Source organism: Cetorhinus maximus, chromosome 19 (assembly GCF_964194155.1).
Source record: "Cetorhinus maximus chromosome 19, sCetMax3.hap1.1, whole genome shotgun sequence".
Taxonomy (NCBI): domain Eukaryota; kingdom Metazoa; phylum Chordata; class Chondrichthyes; order Lamniformes; family Cetorhinidae; genus Cetorhinus; species Cetorhinus maximus.
The window spans coordinates 75,156,258-75,170,516 of record NC_135897.1 but is presented as its reverse complement, the minus strand read 5'-3'; the positions used below and the strand labels follow the sequence as shown (position 1 = coordinate 75,170,516).

General features: G+C 41.4%; 1 protein-coding gene across 4 annotated transcripts in view; it reads right to left on the bottom strand.

Moving 5' to 3' along the window:
- The window catches only part of LOC144693933 (transmembrane protein 255B), a 124,731-nt gene extending 112,288 nt beyond the window's left edge, over window positions 1–12,443 (bottom strand). The window contains exons 1-2 of one of the 4 annotated variants that reach the window (XM_078564167.1): window positions 3,950–4,530; window positions 2,128–2,331 (exon numbers count right to left, since the gene is read on the bottom strand). In XM_078564167.1, coding sequence (XP_078420293.1) covers window positions 2,128–2,191 — 64 coding nt within the window. In that variant the 5' untranslated portion in view covers window positions 2,192–2,331; window positions 3,950–4,530. Of the gene's footprint in view, window positions 1–2,127; window positions 2,332–3,949; window positions 4,531–12,218 lie in introns of those variants that run through there. The other 3 variants (XM_078564164.1, XM_078564166.1, XM_078564165.1) reach the window with 3 other exon arrangements.
- Window positions 12,444–14,259: the final 1,816 nt, after the last annotated feature.

Here is a 14,259-nt window from a genome sequence, read left to right as displayed (position 1 = left end):
TTTGCTATTTTGCATACATTACTGATTCTACTAATGTAAGACCTTTTAATTTAAAATGACATAAAACATAGTTTCAATTTCAACCATCTTCATGAAAAGAACTGAATGGCTTGCTCAGCTATTTCAGAGGGAAATTAAAAGGTGTGGCTCTGGAACTAGTCAGATATAGACAAAATTAGGTAAGGATGGTAGATGTCTTTCCCTAAAGGACATTAAATGAAACAGGTGGGTTTTCATGACAATCCAGTACCCACGGTCACCATTACTGGTTCTAACATTTTACTCCATATTTATTTAATTAACTGAATTCAAATTCCCCAGCTGCAATGGTGGGATTTGAGCACATACCTCTAGATCACTAGACCGGGCCTTTGGATAATTAATCCTGTAACATAACTATGTTGCAGTACTCCATGAAGATCATATGGGATGCCCATTATACTTCCTGTGACTGTTTTGAACGGGTGTAAATTCCAGCTGTTAGCCCAATGCAGGGTGCAGGCTGGAACTAATAGATTTATTTACAGGTGAACTTGTAAATAGAATAAGCATAGTTCAGTAAAGCACTAAGAGTTACTTAAAAACAGTAAGGGTACAATGGAGTGAAACTCACCACATCCTTTTTGCAAGTACATAATTGATGTTGTGTTTCTAGCATGCAACCAAACTCAACAGAAATTGGCTTTCGTTGTCGTAATTGGCATCAGCTGCCAATGTTTGTCATGTGTCCAGAGGCAGCTCATTCTGTGGGACAAATTTCGACCGATCGCTTTATCAGCAGTGATCCCAACCTAAATCCTGGAGGAGCCAGGTGTAAGGGTTAATGGGGTGGGAGTGTGGGTGGGGTGGGGGGTACGGTGAACATAATTGGGGCTAGTACAGGCCAGCAGATTGGACTGCAGAATTAACATGGGGGCTGGAAAAGCACTCCTGTCCTCCTGGCTCCACAGGGGGGCAAGTATAAAGAGGTTTCTTCAACAACCTTCAGTCTCTGGTTGGGCTGCTGTATCCTGAAAGAACTAGTCTGAGCTTGTGCTGTGCAAGTTCCCACTGGTCTTCACAAGTTTTACAAGCTGGTCCGGAAAGGGTCACAATATTGAAGGGAGGCCTATGCTCATTTGTCCAGCCCAGATCACTGGGGACATGGGTCCACGACCCAGTGGAATATTGGTGGTTGGAGCTGGACATGGTTATCCTCTGTGCAGAGTTGATTCCAACAAAACTTGAGTCCATCTCACCAGCAATGTTAAAATCCAGTTCTTTTTGTATGACAATGTTGTGCAGAGCACAGCACGCCACAACTATAGCTAACACTAATTAACTAAACTGAAGTCCAGAGGAGCAATGGGACATGGTTGTGTGGATATGAAAGTGGCTGAGGGACAGAAAAGAGAGTAATGGTGAACACTTGTTTAGACTGGAAGGAGATATACAATGGTGTCTCCTTGGGGGCGATATTAGGACCACTGCTCTTTTTGGTATGTGTTAATGGTCTGGACTTCAGTACACAGGAAATAATTTCAAAGTTTGAAGATGATATGAAACTCAAATGTTGTAACCCGTGAGAAGGATGATAACAGATGTCAGGATGAAATTGGCAGTCACACAGCAAATGGCATCCAACACAGAAACATGAAGTGATTTATTTTGGTAAGAAGAAGGGGGAAAGGCAATATAAACCAAATGGTGCAATTTTAAATGGGGTGCAAGAACAGAAAAACCTGTGAATGTGCCCACATATATCGTTGAAGGTGACAGGGCTAGCTGAGAAAGTGGTTAAAAAAGCATACAGGATCCTGGGCTTTATCAGCATACAAATGCAAGGAAATTTTGGTAAAAAACACAACAGAATCTGGAGAAACTGAGATTTTGCAATGGAAAACTGGCATAAATGCTCCATTTTCCTGAACAAAAAGTTTATTGCCCTGATCACACATGGATATTGTGCCAAAAACGTCATGGGTATTCTGCCCCTCCTAAATGGGCATTGCCTAAGTCTATTGCCCACACAAATAATCTTAGAAAATGCATTTTAATATTGTTGTTATATTTCAGTAGGTGATTTGGTTTATACAGAAACTATAAATAATCTGGGTGGTGCTGTAGCACAATGGGTAATGTCTTTACCTCTGAGCCATAAACTCTGGGTTTGAATCCCACTCCAGGAACTTAATGGCCACTGATGATGCATTCCTGAGGTGGTCAGGCAGGTTGCTTAGCAGCCTGTAAATCCTCCCAATATGCCAATGGCAGACGGTAAGAGTGGGAGAGCCTCCTAGTCAGGCATGCTTGATGTGGAGTGGTGCCCCTCAAGCTAGAACTGCTGGTGACCTATTCCAGGAAAAACCAGCCATGGAAACACTCATAAGCATGTGCTTCATCTGCCTCATGTGGCACTAGAAAGAGATAAAGATATCTATTCTACATTTTAAGATTCCTGCAACATTTTAAATTTGGGAAATAGATCCCTGCATTGCTGAAATTTTAAGCACTTATTAATTTCAATTACCTTGCTCTATGCTTTTGAATCAGCATCCTTTATATTTAGTCACAGAGGTATTTTCAGATCTATATTAATAATGTTGATAAAATTGGATTCATTGCATTGTTTCTACAATACGGTTAATATAGAAACATCAGTAGCGAGAGTAACAGAGTTATGTTTCAGGCTTCAGGTCGAGGACCTATTGCTTTAACTAATTGAAGTACCTTTTAGAAAAAAAAACCCAACTTCAGTGGAATGCAGGAGAGAGATGGTCAAATGGCTAGGCCTGGGCTAACAGTCATCAAATGTAAGGCTTCATTGAAATTCAGCTCAATGAAGAGCTTATATAAAAAGTATAAATGCTGGGATTACACAGAGCAAATCGATTGGTTAAAATTGAGCACAAACAAACCCTGGTGCCAATTACCCTCACGAAAGACCGACATCAGATTAACTTGCATTTTTCACTCATATCTGCCGTATATTTCCGGCATTTTCCATTATATTTTAGATTTCCAACTTCTTCAATTTTTTTTTAAAAAATCCATACATTCGGCGACTGTTTGTGAAGGAGAGGGTTATCTTTCCTTTTCGACATTTAAGCATTTTAAACTGGCGGTGTGTAAGTTAATAACTTCGAAATATTTGATACATGAAATGTAAGCCACGCGTTTTACGATTTAAAATCATTTGCAAATTTCGCTCTTCGCTTTCTCCAAAACATGCCCTTTGTAACACTCTTTTGGAGAATCAGTTCGGAATGCGCTCTCAGTTAAAAAAAAAACATAATTGACCCTGGCACAGTGTCGGAATATTCCAGCGTTAAAACTTCTAACGGTGAAAGACAAACTAATGGGATCAGCAATTTTTTGTGCAAAAAAATTCGTATCGACATTGCAAATGTATACGCTCAGCCAAGATTAATGTGGATGACTCCTCTCGCTAAATGCTGTCCTTCCAAACGAATACAGTTGATTTTAAATATGTAAGTAAAATTACATCGAATGCTAATTCAATTACAATGAAAAGGCAAATGCAAGTGGGTTAAAATGTAAACATGCATAAAATGCTCCGTGAAAAACGAGAATTACCTAGGGTTTGTTTTCTGACAAAAGAATATGAGCTTAGTTTTAATGATCTTAGCCTTTGATTACTAAATTGACTTAATTTTGGATCAAATGCAGCAAGAACTCCGACTGTAAAACCGGACACGTCCTCATTACTGCACTCGCACAGATAAGGCGCGATTACATTCACGAATGGATAGTTACGTGTTTACCACGGTTATTTAATGTATTGTTTTGCTTTATACAGAACCAATCACTTCCCATTCCCTTCGATTAAGGTTCACATTATTGAATGACCAAGGAACAGATAGTGCTTTTGAGAAAAAGATCTTACATTTCACAATTAGCAGAGAATTAAACTTCTACTAATTTAGTATTTACAAAATCATGAACTCACCGAATAGTTCAAAACGAACGTGGGATTGATTTTGTTCTGGAGACTGTTGCATCTTTTTATTCCCCCACTCTTAAATTAAATGATACAGAGTTAACGCTCTTGAGGCGCAGACAAACTGGAATGAGCAAAGAAGGTTATTCTCGAACTCTTGTGTAAAATGTTGGATTAGATCGCGGCTTCACATGGGGCGAAGAATCCCCTCAGCTCTCCACATACTCCAGGTCCTGAGCTCCACTCGGACAGACCGGCTTTCCTGGCCGCATGAGAGTTGGGAATCACTCGCCGCCCAGAACCACGGCGCCTCAGAGCGTTGGCTCTCGACTTGCATTCACCACCACCGCCCCACCAAGTTTCACAAGTACCCAGGCAACGTGTGATATAACAACAACTATATACAATTATACAATGCCTTTAACGGAAGTAAAAGTTCCAAGGCGTTTCACGAGAGCGTTCTCAAGTAAATCTTGACACCAAGTCACATAAGGAGAAAACTGGGGCAGATTGTCAAATGTTTGACCCAAGAGATAATACTTTAAAAGAGAGATGGGGTGGTGGTGGGATGTGGGTTTAGGGGGTGAACTGCCGAGTTTAGAGCTGAGGTAACTGAAAGGGAGCAATTAAAATCCAGGATACTCAAGAGGCCAGGATTAGAAGAGGGTTGTGGGGCTGGAGGAATTACAGAGATAGGGAGGGGTGAGGCCCAGGAGGAATTTGAAAATGAGAATGAGAATTTTAAAATTGAGACATTGCCTAACCGGGAGCCAATATAGGCTGATGGACTCAAGGTTCAACAGCAGATGAGCTGAGGTGGGGAGGAGAGGGAATTTACAGAAGCGGAAGTAAGCAATCTTAGTGATGGTGCAGATATGTTGTCAAAAGATCATCTCGTGGTCAAACCTGACACCAACATTGCAAACAGTCTGATTTAGCCTCAAACAGTTGCTGGGGGAAGGGTGGAGTCAGTGGCTAGGGCATGGAGTTTGTAATAGGGACCAAATAAAATGCCTTCAATTTTACCAATACTTAGTTCAAGTAATTTCTGTCAATCCAGCATTGGATGTTGAACAAACAGTCTGATAATTTAGAGATACCTTGGGGGGTGGGGTCAATTGTTAATGGTTGGTTGATTATGTCGCTAAAGATACACAGGTGATGGCCGTTGTTTGACTAAGAACTGAGAGCACATATAAAGAATCTATCTTGTGGAGTCTGTGGGCCACGTTTATATAGGGTGTTGTAGGCTGCACTCCCTTTTCAGTTATTTAAAAAACTGTTTATTACTGTTTTGTTTGCACTTCAGTCCCACGCTCCTGATCTATGGACACCCGGTGCGGAGGGGGGCCAGGAAGGAGGAGGACCTCCTCGTGAACCTGCTCCTGGGCTTGGCCAAGTTAGCCATTAACAAGTCCAGGCAGCGGGCGATCGAGGGGGTTGTCCCACCCGACTGTTAGGCCCTCTTCTGCGGCTACGTTCGCAGCCGGGTGTCCCTGGAGAGGGAGCATGCGGTCTCTGCCGGCACCGTCAAGGCCTTCCATGCCTGGTGGGCACAGGGGGTGCTGGGGTGCTTTATTAACCCTCTTAACCACATTTTGATTTGATGTTTGTAAGTTTCCTTTAAAATTTGTCTTTGGGGCTGCGTTTTTTTATTTTATCCTTCATTTTGTTAATTTAGTTTATTTGGTTGGCTTTAAAAGAGCTGTAAAGAGAATCTACTGGGCCAATGGGTTAGTTGCTAAGAGGCAGAAATCTGTAATGCTGCATCCTACTGCCTGAATAAACCTACTGCCTACTGTGTCTTGTTTCATGTTTTGCCATTTGGTTTGCATCTACTTAACATTGACAGCTGTAGTGGGGGTGGGGGTGGAGGTAGAACTGGATATTATCAGCCATACATATGGAAACTGATGCTGCCAAGGAGGAGCACAAGTAAGTAATTGAAGGGGCCATCAACAGTGCTATCAAGTGACACTTGCTTAGAAAAAACCTGCTCACTGATGCTCAGTTCCCAACATCATTATAGCCTTGGTTCAAATATGGACAAAAGAGCTGAACTCCAGTGGTGAGGTGAGAGTGACTACCCTTGACATCAAGGCAGCATTTGACCAAGTGTGGTATCAAGGAGCCCTAGCAAAACTGGAGTCAATGGGAACCAGGGGGAAAACTCTCCACTGGTTGGAGTCATACCTAGCACAAAGGAAGATGGTTGTGGTTGTTGGAGGCCAATTATCTCAGCTCCAGGACATCACTGCAGGAATTCCTCAGGGCAATGTCCTAGGCCCAACCATCTTCAGCTGCTTCATCAATGACCTTCCTTCCATCGTAAGGTCAGAAGTGGGGATGTTCGCTGATGATTGCACAATGTTCAGCCCCTTTGGCCACTCCTCAGATACTGAAGTAGTCCATGTCCAAATGCAGCAAGACCTGGACAATATCCAGGCTTGGGCTGACAAGTGGCAACTAAATTCATGCCATACAAGTGCCAGGCAATGACCATCTCCAACAAGAGAGAAGCTAACCATTTCCCCTTGACATTCAATGGCATTACCATCACTGAATCCTCCACTATCAACATCCCACGGATTACCCTTGACCAGAAACTGAACTGGACTAGCCATATAAATACTGTGGCTACAAAAGCAGATCAGAGACTCTGAATCCTGTGATGAGTAACGTACCTCCTAACTCCCCAAAGCCTGTCCACCATCTACAAGGCACAAGTCAGGAGTGTGATGGAATACTCTCCACTTGCCTAGCTGAGTGCAGCTCCCACAACACTCAAGAAGCTTGACACCATCCAAGACAAAGCAGCCCACTTGATTGACACCACATCCACAAACATTCACTCCCTCCACCACCGATGCACAGCAGCAACATTGCATACCATCTCCAAGATGCACTGCAGGAATTCACCAAGGCTCCTTAGATAGCACCTTCCAAACCCATGACCATTACCTTCTAGAAGAACAAGGGCAGCAGATAGATGAGAACACCACCACTTGGAAGTTCCCCTCCAAGTCATTCACGAGCCTGCCTTGGAAATATATCGCCATTCCTTCACTTTTACTGGGTTAAAATTCTGGAACTCCCTTCCTAACAGCTCTGTGGGTCTACGTACACCACATAGACTGCAGCGGTTCAAGAAGGCAGCTCACCATGACCTTCTCAAGGGCAACTAGGGATGGGAAATAAATGCTGGCCCAGCCAGCAAAGCCCACATCCCATGACTGAATTTTTTTAAAAAATAGATGAGAAATAGAATGGAGTCAAGAATAGCTCTCTGGGGGACACTGTGTCCAGATGCAGCAAGACATGGACAACATTCAGGCTTGGGCTGATAAGTGGCAAGTAATATTCGCACCACACAAATGTCAGGCAATGACATCTCCAACAAGAGAGAACTCAACCATCGCCCGTTGACATTCAATGGCATTGCCATCACTGAATCCCCCACTAGCAACATCCTGGGAGTTACAATTGGCCAGAAATGGAACTGGGCCAGTCATATAAATACTGTGGCTACAGGAGCAGGTCAGAGGCTCAGAATCCCGTGGAGAGTAACTGACTTTCTGACCACCCCCAAAGCATGTCCACCATCTACAAGGCATAAGGTTCTGCATTGTTAGTATGAGGAGCATGGCATCAAATTAAGAAGTGGAACCTCAAAGGCCATAATCTCTGGATTATTACCTGAATCACATGCAATTTGGCATAGGGCAAATCAGATTAGAGAGATGAATGCGTGTCTCAAAGACTGGTGTGGGAGAAGTGGCGTCCAGTTTGTGGGGCACTGGCATCAGTACTGGGGAAAGTGGGGATGATCTACACTTGAACCGTGCTGGGACCAGTGTTCTAGCAAGTCGCATAATTAGAAGTGTAGCGAGGGCTTTAAACTAAACAAGGTGGGGGTGAGGGATCAAGCTTGGGTAGATGCTGCAAATCACAGTTGAGTCAAAGCAGGAAAGCAAAATGTATGGGAAATAAGAGTCAGAGAATGGCAGGACGGGAAAGAGAGAAAAACCTAAAAATGCACCAACAGTTGAGACTAAATGTTACAAAGGTAACAAAAAGGCAAAACTAAAGGCTCTGCAATTGAATGCGCGTAGCATTCATAACAAAATAAATGTATTGATAGTCCATATTGAAGTAAATAAAAATGATCTGATAGACATTATGGAGATGTGGCTGTAGGATGACAAGGATTGGGTTCTGAATATTGAGTGGTATACAACATTCAAGAAGAATAGGAAGCTAGGTAAAGGTGGAGGGGTAGCACTGCTAATCAAAGATGGCATTGGTGCAATAGTTAAAGATGACCTTGGTTCAGGGGATCAGGATGTAGAATCAGTTTGGGTGGAGATGAGGAATAGTAGGGGAAAGAAGTCACTAGTGGGAGTGGTCTACAGGCCCCCCTAACAGTAACCACCCAAGTAGGACAAAGTATACAAGAAGAAATATTGGGTGCTTGTGACAAAGGGATGGCACTAATCATGGGTGATTTTAATCTATATGTAAACAGGAAATATCAGATTGGCAAGTAGTTGCCTGGATGAAGAGTTCATAGAATGTTTTCCAGACAGTTTCTTAGAACAGCATGTTCTGGAACCAACCAGAGAGCAGGTTATATTAGACTTGGTATTGTGTAATGTGACAGGATTAATTAATGACCTCAGAGTAAAGGCACCCTAGGTAGCAGTGACCACAATATAATTGAATTTTACATCCAACTTGAGAGAGAGAAGAGTAGTTCTAAGAGTAATATTTTAGATTTAAATAAGTGCAACTGTGGGCTTGAGAGCTGAGCGAGCTGAAGTGAACTGGGATACTAGGCTAGGAGATAGATCAATAAAGATACAGTGGCAGATATTTAAGGGGAAATTTCAGAATATTCAGAATAAGTATATTCCTACTATAAAGAGATATTCTAAGTGGAGGACCCACCATCCACGGTTAACTAAAGAACTTAAGGAAGCATCAAATTTAAGGAAAAAGCATATAACTGTGTGAAGATGAGTGGCCGGACAGATGATTGGTCAGAATATAAAGAACGGCAGAGAATGAATAAAGGGTTAATCAGTAGAAAAAAATTAAAGCATGAGAGGAAGCTAGCTAGAAATGTAAAAATGGACAGCAAGAGCTTCTTCGGGTATTTAAAAAGGAAAAGTGTAAGTAAAGTGAGTGTTGGTCCTCTACAGAGTGAGAATGGGAAGTTAATAGTAGATAATAAGGAAATGGTGGATGAAATGAACAAATATTTAGCTTCTGTCTTCACTACAGAGGGTACAAAAATATTCCAGTAATAGCCATAAATCAAGAGCTGGAAGAGGGAGGGGAACTTGGTGAAAGTACAATCACTAGGGAAGCCTTACTGAGCAAACTGTTGGAGCTGCAGGCTGACAAGTTTCTGGGTCCTGATGGACTTCATCCTATGGTCTTAAAAGAGGTGGTTAACGAGGTAGTAGATGCGCTGGTGTTACTTTTCCAAAATTTGCTAGATTCTGGAAAAGTTCCATCAGACTGGAAAGTAACAAATATAACCCCTCTATTCAAGAAGGGAGGGAGGGAGAAAACAAGAAATTATAGGCCAGTTAGCTTGATGTTTGTTGTGGGGAAGGTGTTAGAATTGATCACGAAGGCAGTTAGAAATCTCAAGGTAATTGGGAAGAGTCAGCATGGGTTTGTATAAGGGTTTAACCAATTTATTGGAGTTCTTTGAGGGAGTAACTTGCACCTTGGTTAAAAGGGAGCCTCTAAACATACCGTACTTGGATTTCCAGAAGGCATTTAATAAGGCACCACATCAAAAGTTATTCCAGAAAATAAAAAGCTCATGATGTAGGGGGTAAGATAGCATGGATAAAGCATATTAATATATACATATTAATACACATATATAATACATACAGATATATTAATATACATACATATATATGCATATATACATATATTAATACACAGGGCCCTGTTCTTTGCAGACAGAAAAAACATATATACACATTGCACCTGTTTCAGCTAAACAAAATAAGTGATAGCCATTCGCTGACTTATTCCTCAGGGCAATCAGGGTCAATCTACCTGGTTTAAATTTCAAACAATGCTTGGCAGTTAACCACTTGCCAACCAATCAGCACTCTCTTCACATACAGTATAAGTTGTTGCTTTCCCCTTATATTTGTATTCTTCTGAACTGTCCTGATGAGTGCTAGATGAAAACCTCAGACATGTCTTTTTTTCCAGAAATTATGGAATCATTACAGAACAGAAGATGGCTATTCAGCCCATCGAGTTTTTGCTTGCTCTCTGTAGAGAAATCGATTAGTCCCATTCCCTTGCTCTATCCATTAGCTCTGCGAGTTTATTTACCTCAAATTTCCCCAATTTCCTTTTAAAATCTTCCATTGTCTCTGTCTCTATCACCTTCTTAGGCAATGAGTTCCAGGGCATTACCACTTGCTACATAAAAAAGTTCTTCCTCACATCCTTCCAACATTTCTAGCTGAAAACCTTAAATCTGTACCATCAGCCAATGTGTATAGCTTTCCTTTGTCTACCTTATCTAAACCTGTCATCATCTAGAACTCCTCTACCAAACCTCCAAGGACAATAACCCCAGCTTCTGCAAGCTAACTTTGTAGACACATTTCCCTTTGTCAATAAGCAAGCAGCATATATTTAAGATCGAGTATTAGAAGAGAGTTGAGAAGAATGTTTTTCAGCCAGAGGGTAGTGGGGATCTGGAACTCACCAGAGTGGTAGAGCCTGAAACCCTCACTGCGTTGAAAAGCAATTGGGATATGCACTTGAAGTGCTGTAACCTGCAGGGTTACGGACCAAGAGCTGAAACGTGGGAATAGGCTTGACAGCTCTTTTGACTGGCAAAATGGCCTTCTTTGGTACTGTAAATCTCTATGATTCTACAAGCTCCTTGTCAGGGACCCATCTGGGTTTATTAAAAGTTTTATGCCTTGGAATTAATGATGCCCAGATCTAGCTTGCCAAAGTGACTTGCATTTACCAGTTCAGATTGTATTACTAGTTAAACTGACAGCTTCCCTTCAGGATCCACACAAGCTACGAAGCTTCAGCCAATCAAAACCATAGAACAGTTACGGTGCAGAAAGACGCCATTCAGCCCATCATGTCTGCACCGGCCAAAAAGAGAAGAAACTAGCCACTCATTTTATTGCCACTTTCCTGGTCTATAGCCTTGCAGGTTACAGCGCTTCAGATGCAGATCCAGATACCTTTTAAATGAGTTGAGCGTTTCAGACTCAACCACCAACTTAGGCCGTGAATTCCAGACGCCCACCACCCTCTGGGTGAAAAAGATTTTCCTCATGCCCCCTCTAATCCTTCAACCAATCACCTTCAACCTATGCCCCCTGGTAATTGACCCCTAGTGGAAACAAGTCTTTCCTGTCTACCCTATTTAGGCCCCCCATAATTTTGTATAACTTAATTTTAAGTTACCCCTTAGTCACCTCTGATCTAAGGAAAACAACCCTAGCCTATCCAATCTCTCCTCATAGCTGCAATTTTTAAGCCCTGGCAACATTCTTGTAAATCTCCTCTGCACTCTCTCCAGAACAATTATGTCCTTCCTGTAATGTGGTGACCAGAACTGTACACAAAACTCCAGCTGTGGCCTAAGCAGTGTTTTATACAGTTCCATCATTATATCCCTTCTTTTGTATTCAGTACCTCGCCCAATAAAGGAAAGCATTCCATATGCTTTCTTGACCACCTTGTGCACCTGTGTTGCCACCTTCAAGGACCTGTGGACATTCACTCCAAGGTCTCTCACTTCCTCAACCCCTCTCAATAACTTCCCGTTTATTATCAAAGAAGTCAGACAACAAAGTGATGCATTAAACCAAGGCTCTGTCTGCCTTCTCAGGTGGATGTAAAAGATCTACTTTGAAGAAGATCAGGGAAGCTATCCCTGGTCTCCTGGCCAATATTTATCCCTCATTCTACATCATAACAACAGATTAGCTGGTAATTATCACACAGCTGTTTGTGGGAGCTTGCTGTGTTTCCTAAATTACAACACTGACTACACGTCAAAAAAGTAGGTCATTGGCTGTAAAGTGCTTCGCTAGGTCTGGTGGTTATGAACGGCGCTATATAAATGCAAATCTTTATTTTTCCAGATCTGCCACAGGCCATATAGTTAAAGGATCAAAATGTTACAGGCAACCGTTATCTGCCGGATTCTTTTGATCCGGCACCAGAAACTTACAAATAGCCACAATTGCTTTGAGGAGTTTACCTTGTTGAGATTAGTTCCCCACAGTTGACGCAGTGCCCTTCAAGAGACAAGCCAAGTTAAATACACGTGCTTATCTGCGAAACATAACAGCTCTCCAGACAACAAGGGAAAACTCATATGTCAGATCAACAAATTCCGTAAAAGCCATTACGTATCGCTTATCAATATACGGTTGCTTATATCAAAGATCCTGAGTTACACCCTCTTTATTTCATTGTTATCTTAGACAGAGTTCCCAATTCTCCATTGAATTCCACACTTCCTATCTGCGTTGCTTCTGGTGACCCGGGAGGTGCACAGCAGCCCAGCTGTGGTGGCTTCTAACCAAACGGCATCTGTTAGAGCCCAATTTTCAGAAAATGTCATTTCCTCGCTGCTTGTGTGAGGTTACGACAGCATCGGGGCGAACGAATATAAAAATAAAAACAAAAAGCTAAAAGCTACTGCGCGAACGAAAATGACTGATGAAATAATGGTCAAAACTAGGAGGTAGTTTGTTTTTCTTAAGTGTGAATGCTTTTTTGGAACCGCGGTTGGAGGAAATGCAGCAAATGTAGATTCATAGGGATTACAGTGCAGAAAAAAAAAGGCATTTGGTAAGTTGTATTCGTGCAGATGCCTTAACTAAAACAATCTACACTCACCCTTGTTCAATTCCCTTTTTCCATATTAAACCTTTTTACAAATATTTATCCAATTGAGTGTCTGACTCTGTGCCCATTTATGGCAAGTTTCTTCATGTTATAAGAATTCTCTCTACAGTAAAAAAAATTCTAAATTCCATCATTGGGCTTGTAGTATTATCCTAAAACTATGTTCTCTGTACTGATTAATCAATCAGTGGAAGCAAGCTTTCACTATTTATCCCAGCAAAAATCCTCCACCATTTTGAAAACATTTATTAGTTACCCCATCCATCTTTTGTGTCAATGGTTTGTGAAAAAAAAAGACTTTTATAACTACAATTTCTTATTCCTGGTATAATTGTAGTGAATCTTTCTAACTTTCCCATAATACAACGCCCAGAACGCGAAGTAATACTTCAACTTTAGCCCAACCCTAAAGTTTATCATGCCTAAATTTGACACCTCATAGACACTTACAGCACAGGAGACCATTCGGCCCATCATGTCTGTGCCGTTAATTGTGCAATTTATCTGCACTTTTACCTTTTTTAAAAAAATCTACATCATTGATTGTGTATGCACTCTTAATAATCCTATTGTTTAAAATATATGCCTATTCATTTTTTCGCAAAATGTACTGTTTCACCTTTCTCTGCATTCTCCGTCACTGATTTGTCCACTCCACTGATCTGCCTATGGATTCTTCCAGTTCCTCAGTCCTTCCTTGCAGTATGCAATTTCCTAACTTGGTGCCATCAGCACACATTAATGGCATGCTTCTTGAGCTTATCATTTGCCCTTATATAAATGGAAAACAAAACAAATGCCAGCATAGATCCATGGAGCATACCACTAACCACATCCTGCTTATTTTGTGAAGTTGGAAATATCAGAGAGAGAATGATTAAAATTTTACATCTGTTTTAAATTCCAAATATTGTTCTTTGTTTTTTTCATAAGCTATGTCATTACAACATTAAAAATTGGTACAGCATAATGTTCAGTGGGAGCAACTTGAAAGTTTCTACAGTCAGATTTTGGAATGCAGCAATTGCATGGAGTCAGGTCTTTGGAATTTTATCTTCTGTAAATTTGAGTTCCCAGTGTCAGTAAAGATTTTGTGCTGAATGACTGATGGATTTACTTGTAGTAGGCTGTATTTTCACAAAAATATGAAGTCCAAATTAAGAGAGGTTATTTGAGTTTAAGCATTGTGGAGCTTTTAGTTGCTCAGTAGCACCACTACTGACAAAGCTAGCTGAGACCTGAAGGACATATATTTAGACTGGGTCTTCGACAGGTGGTGAAAGAACCAACGCAAGGGAAAATTTGATCTCATATTTTACCTTATCCTTATCAATCGATCTGGCACAGATGCATCTGTCCATGACAGTATTAGCAGGAGTGACCACTGC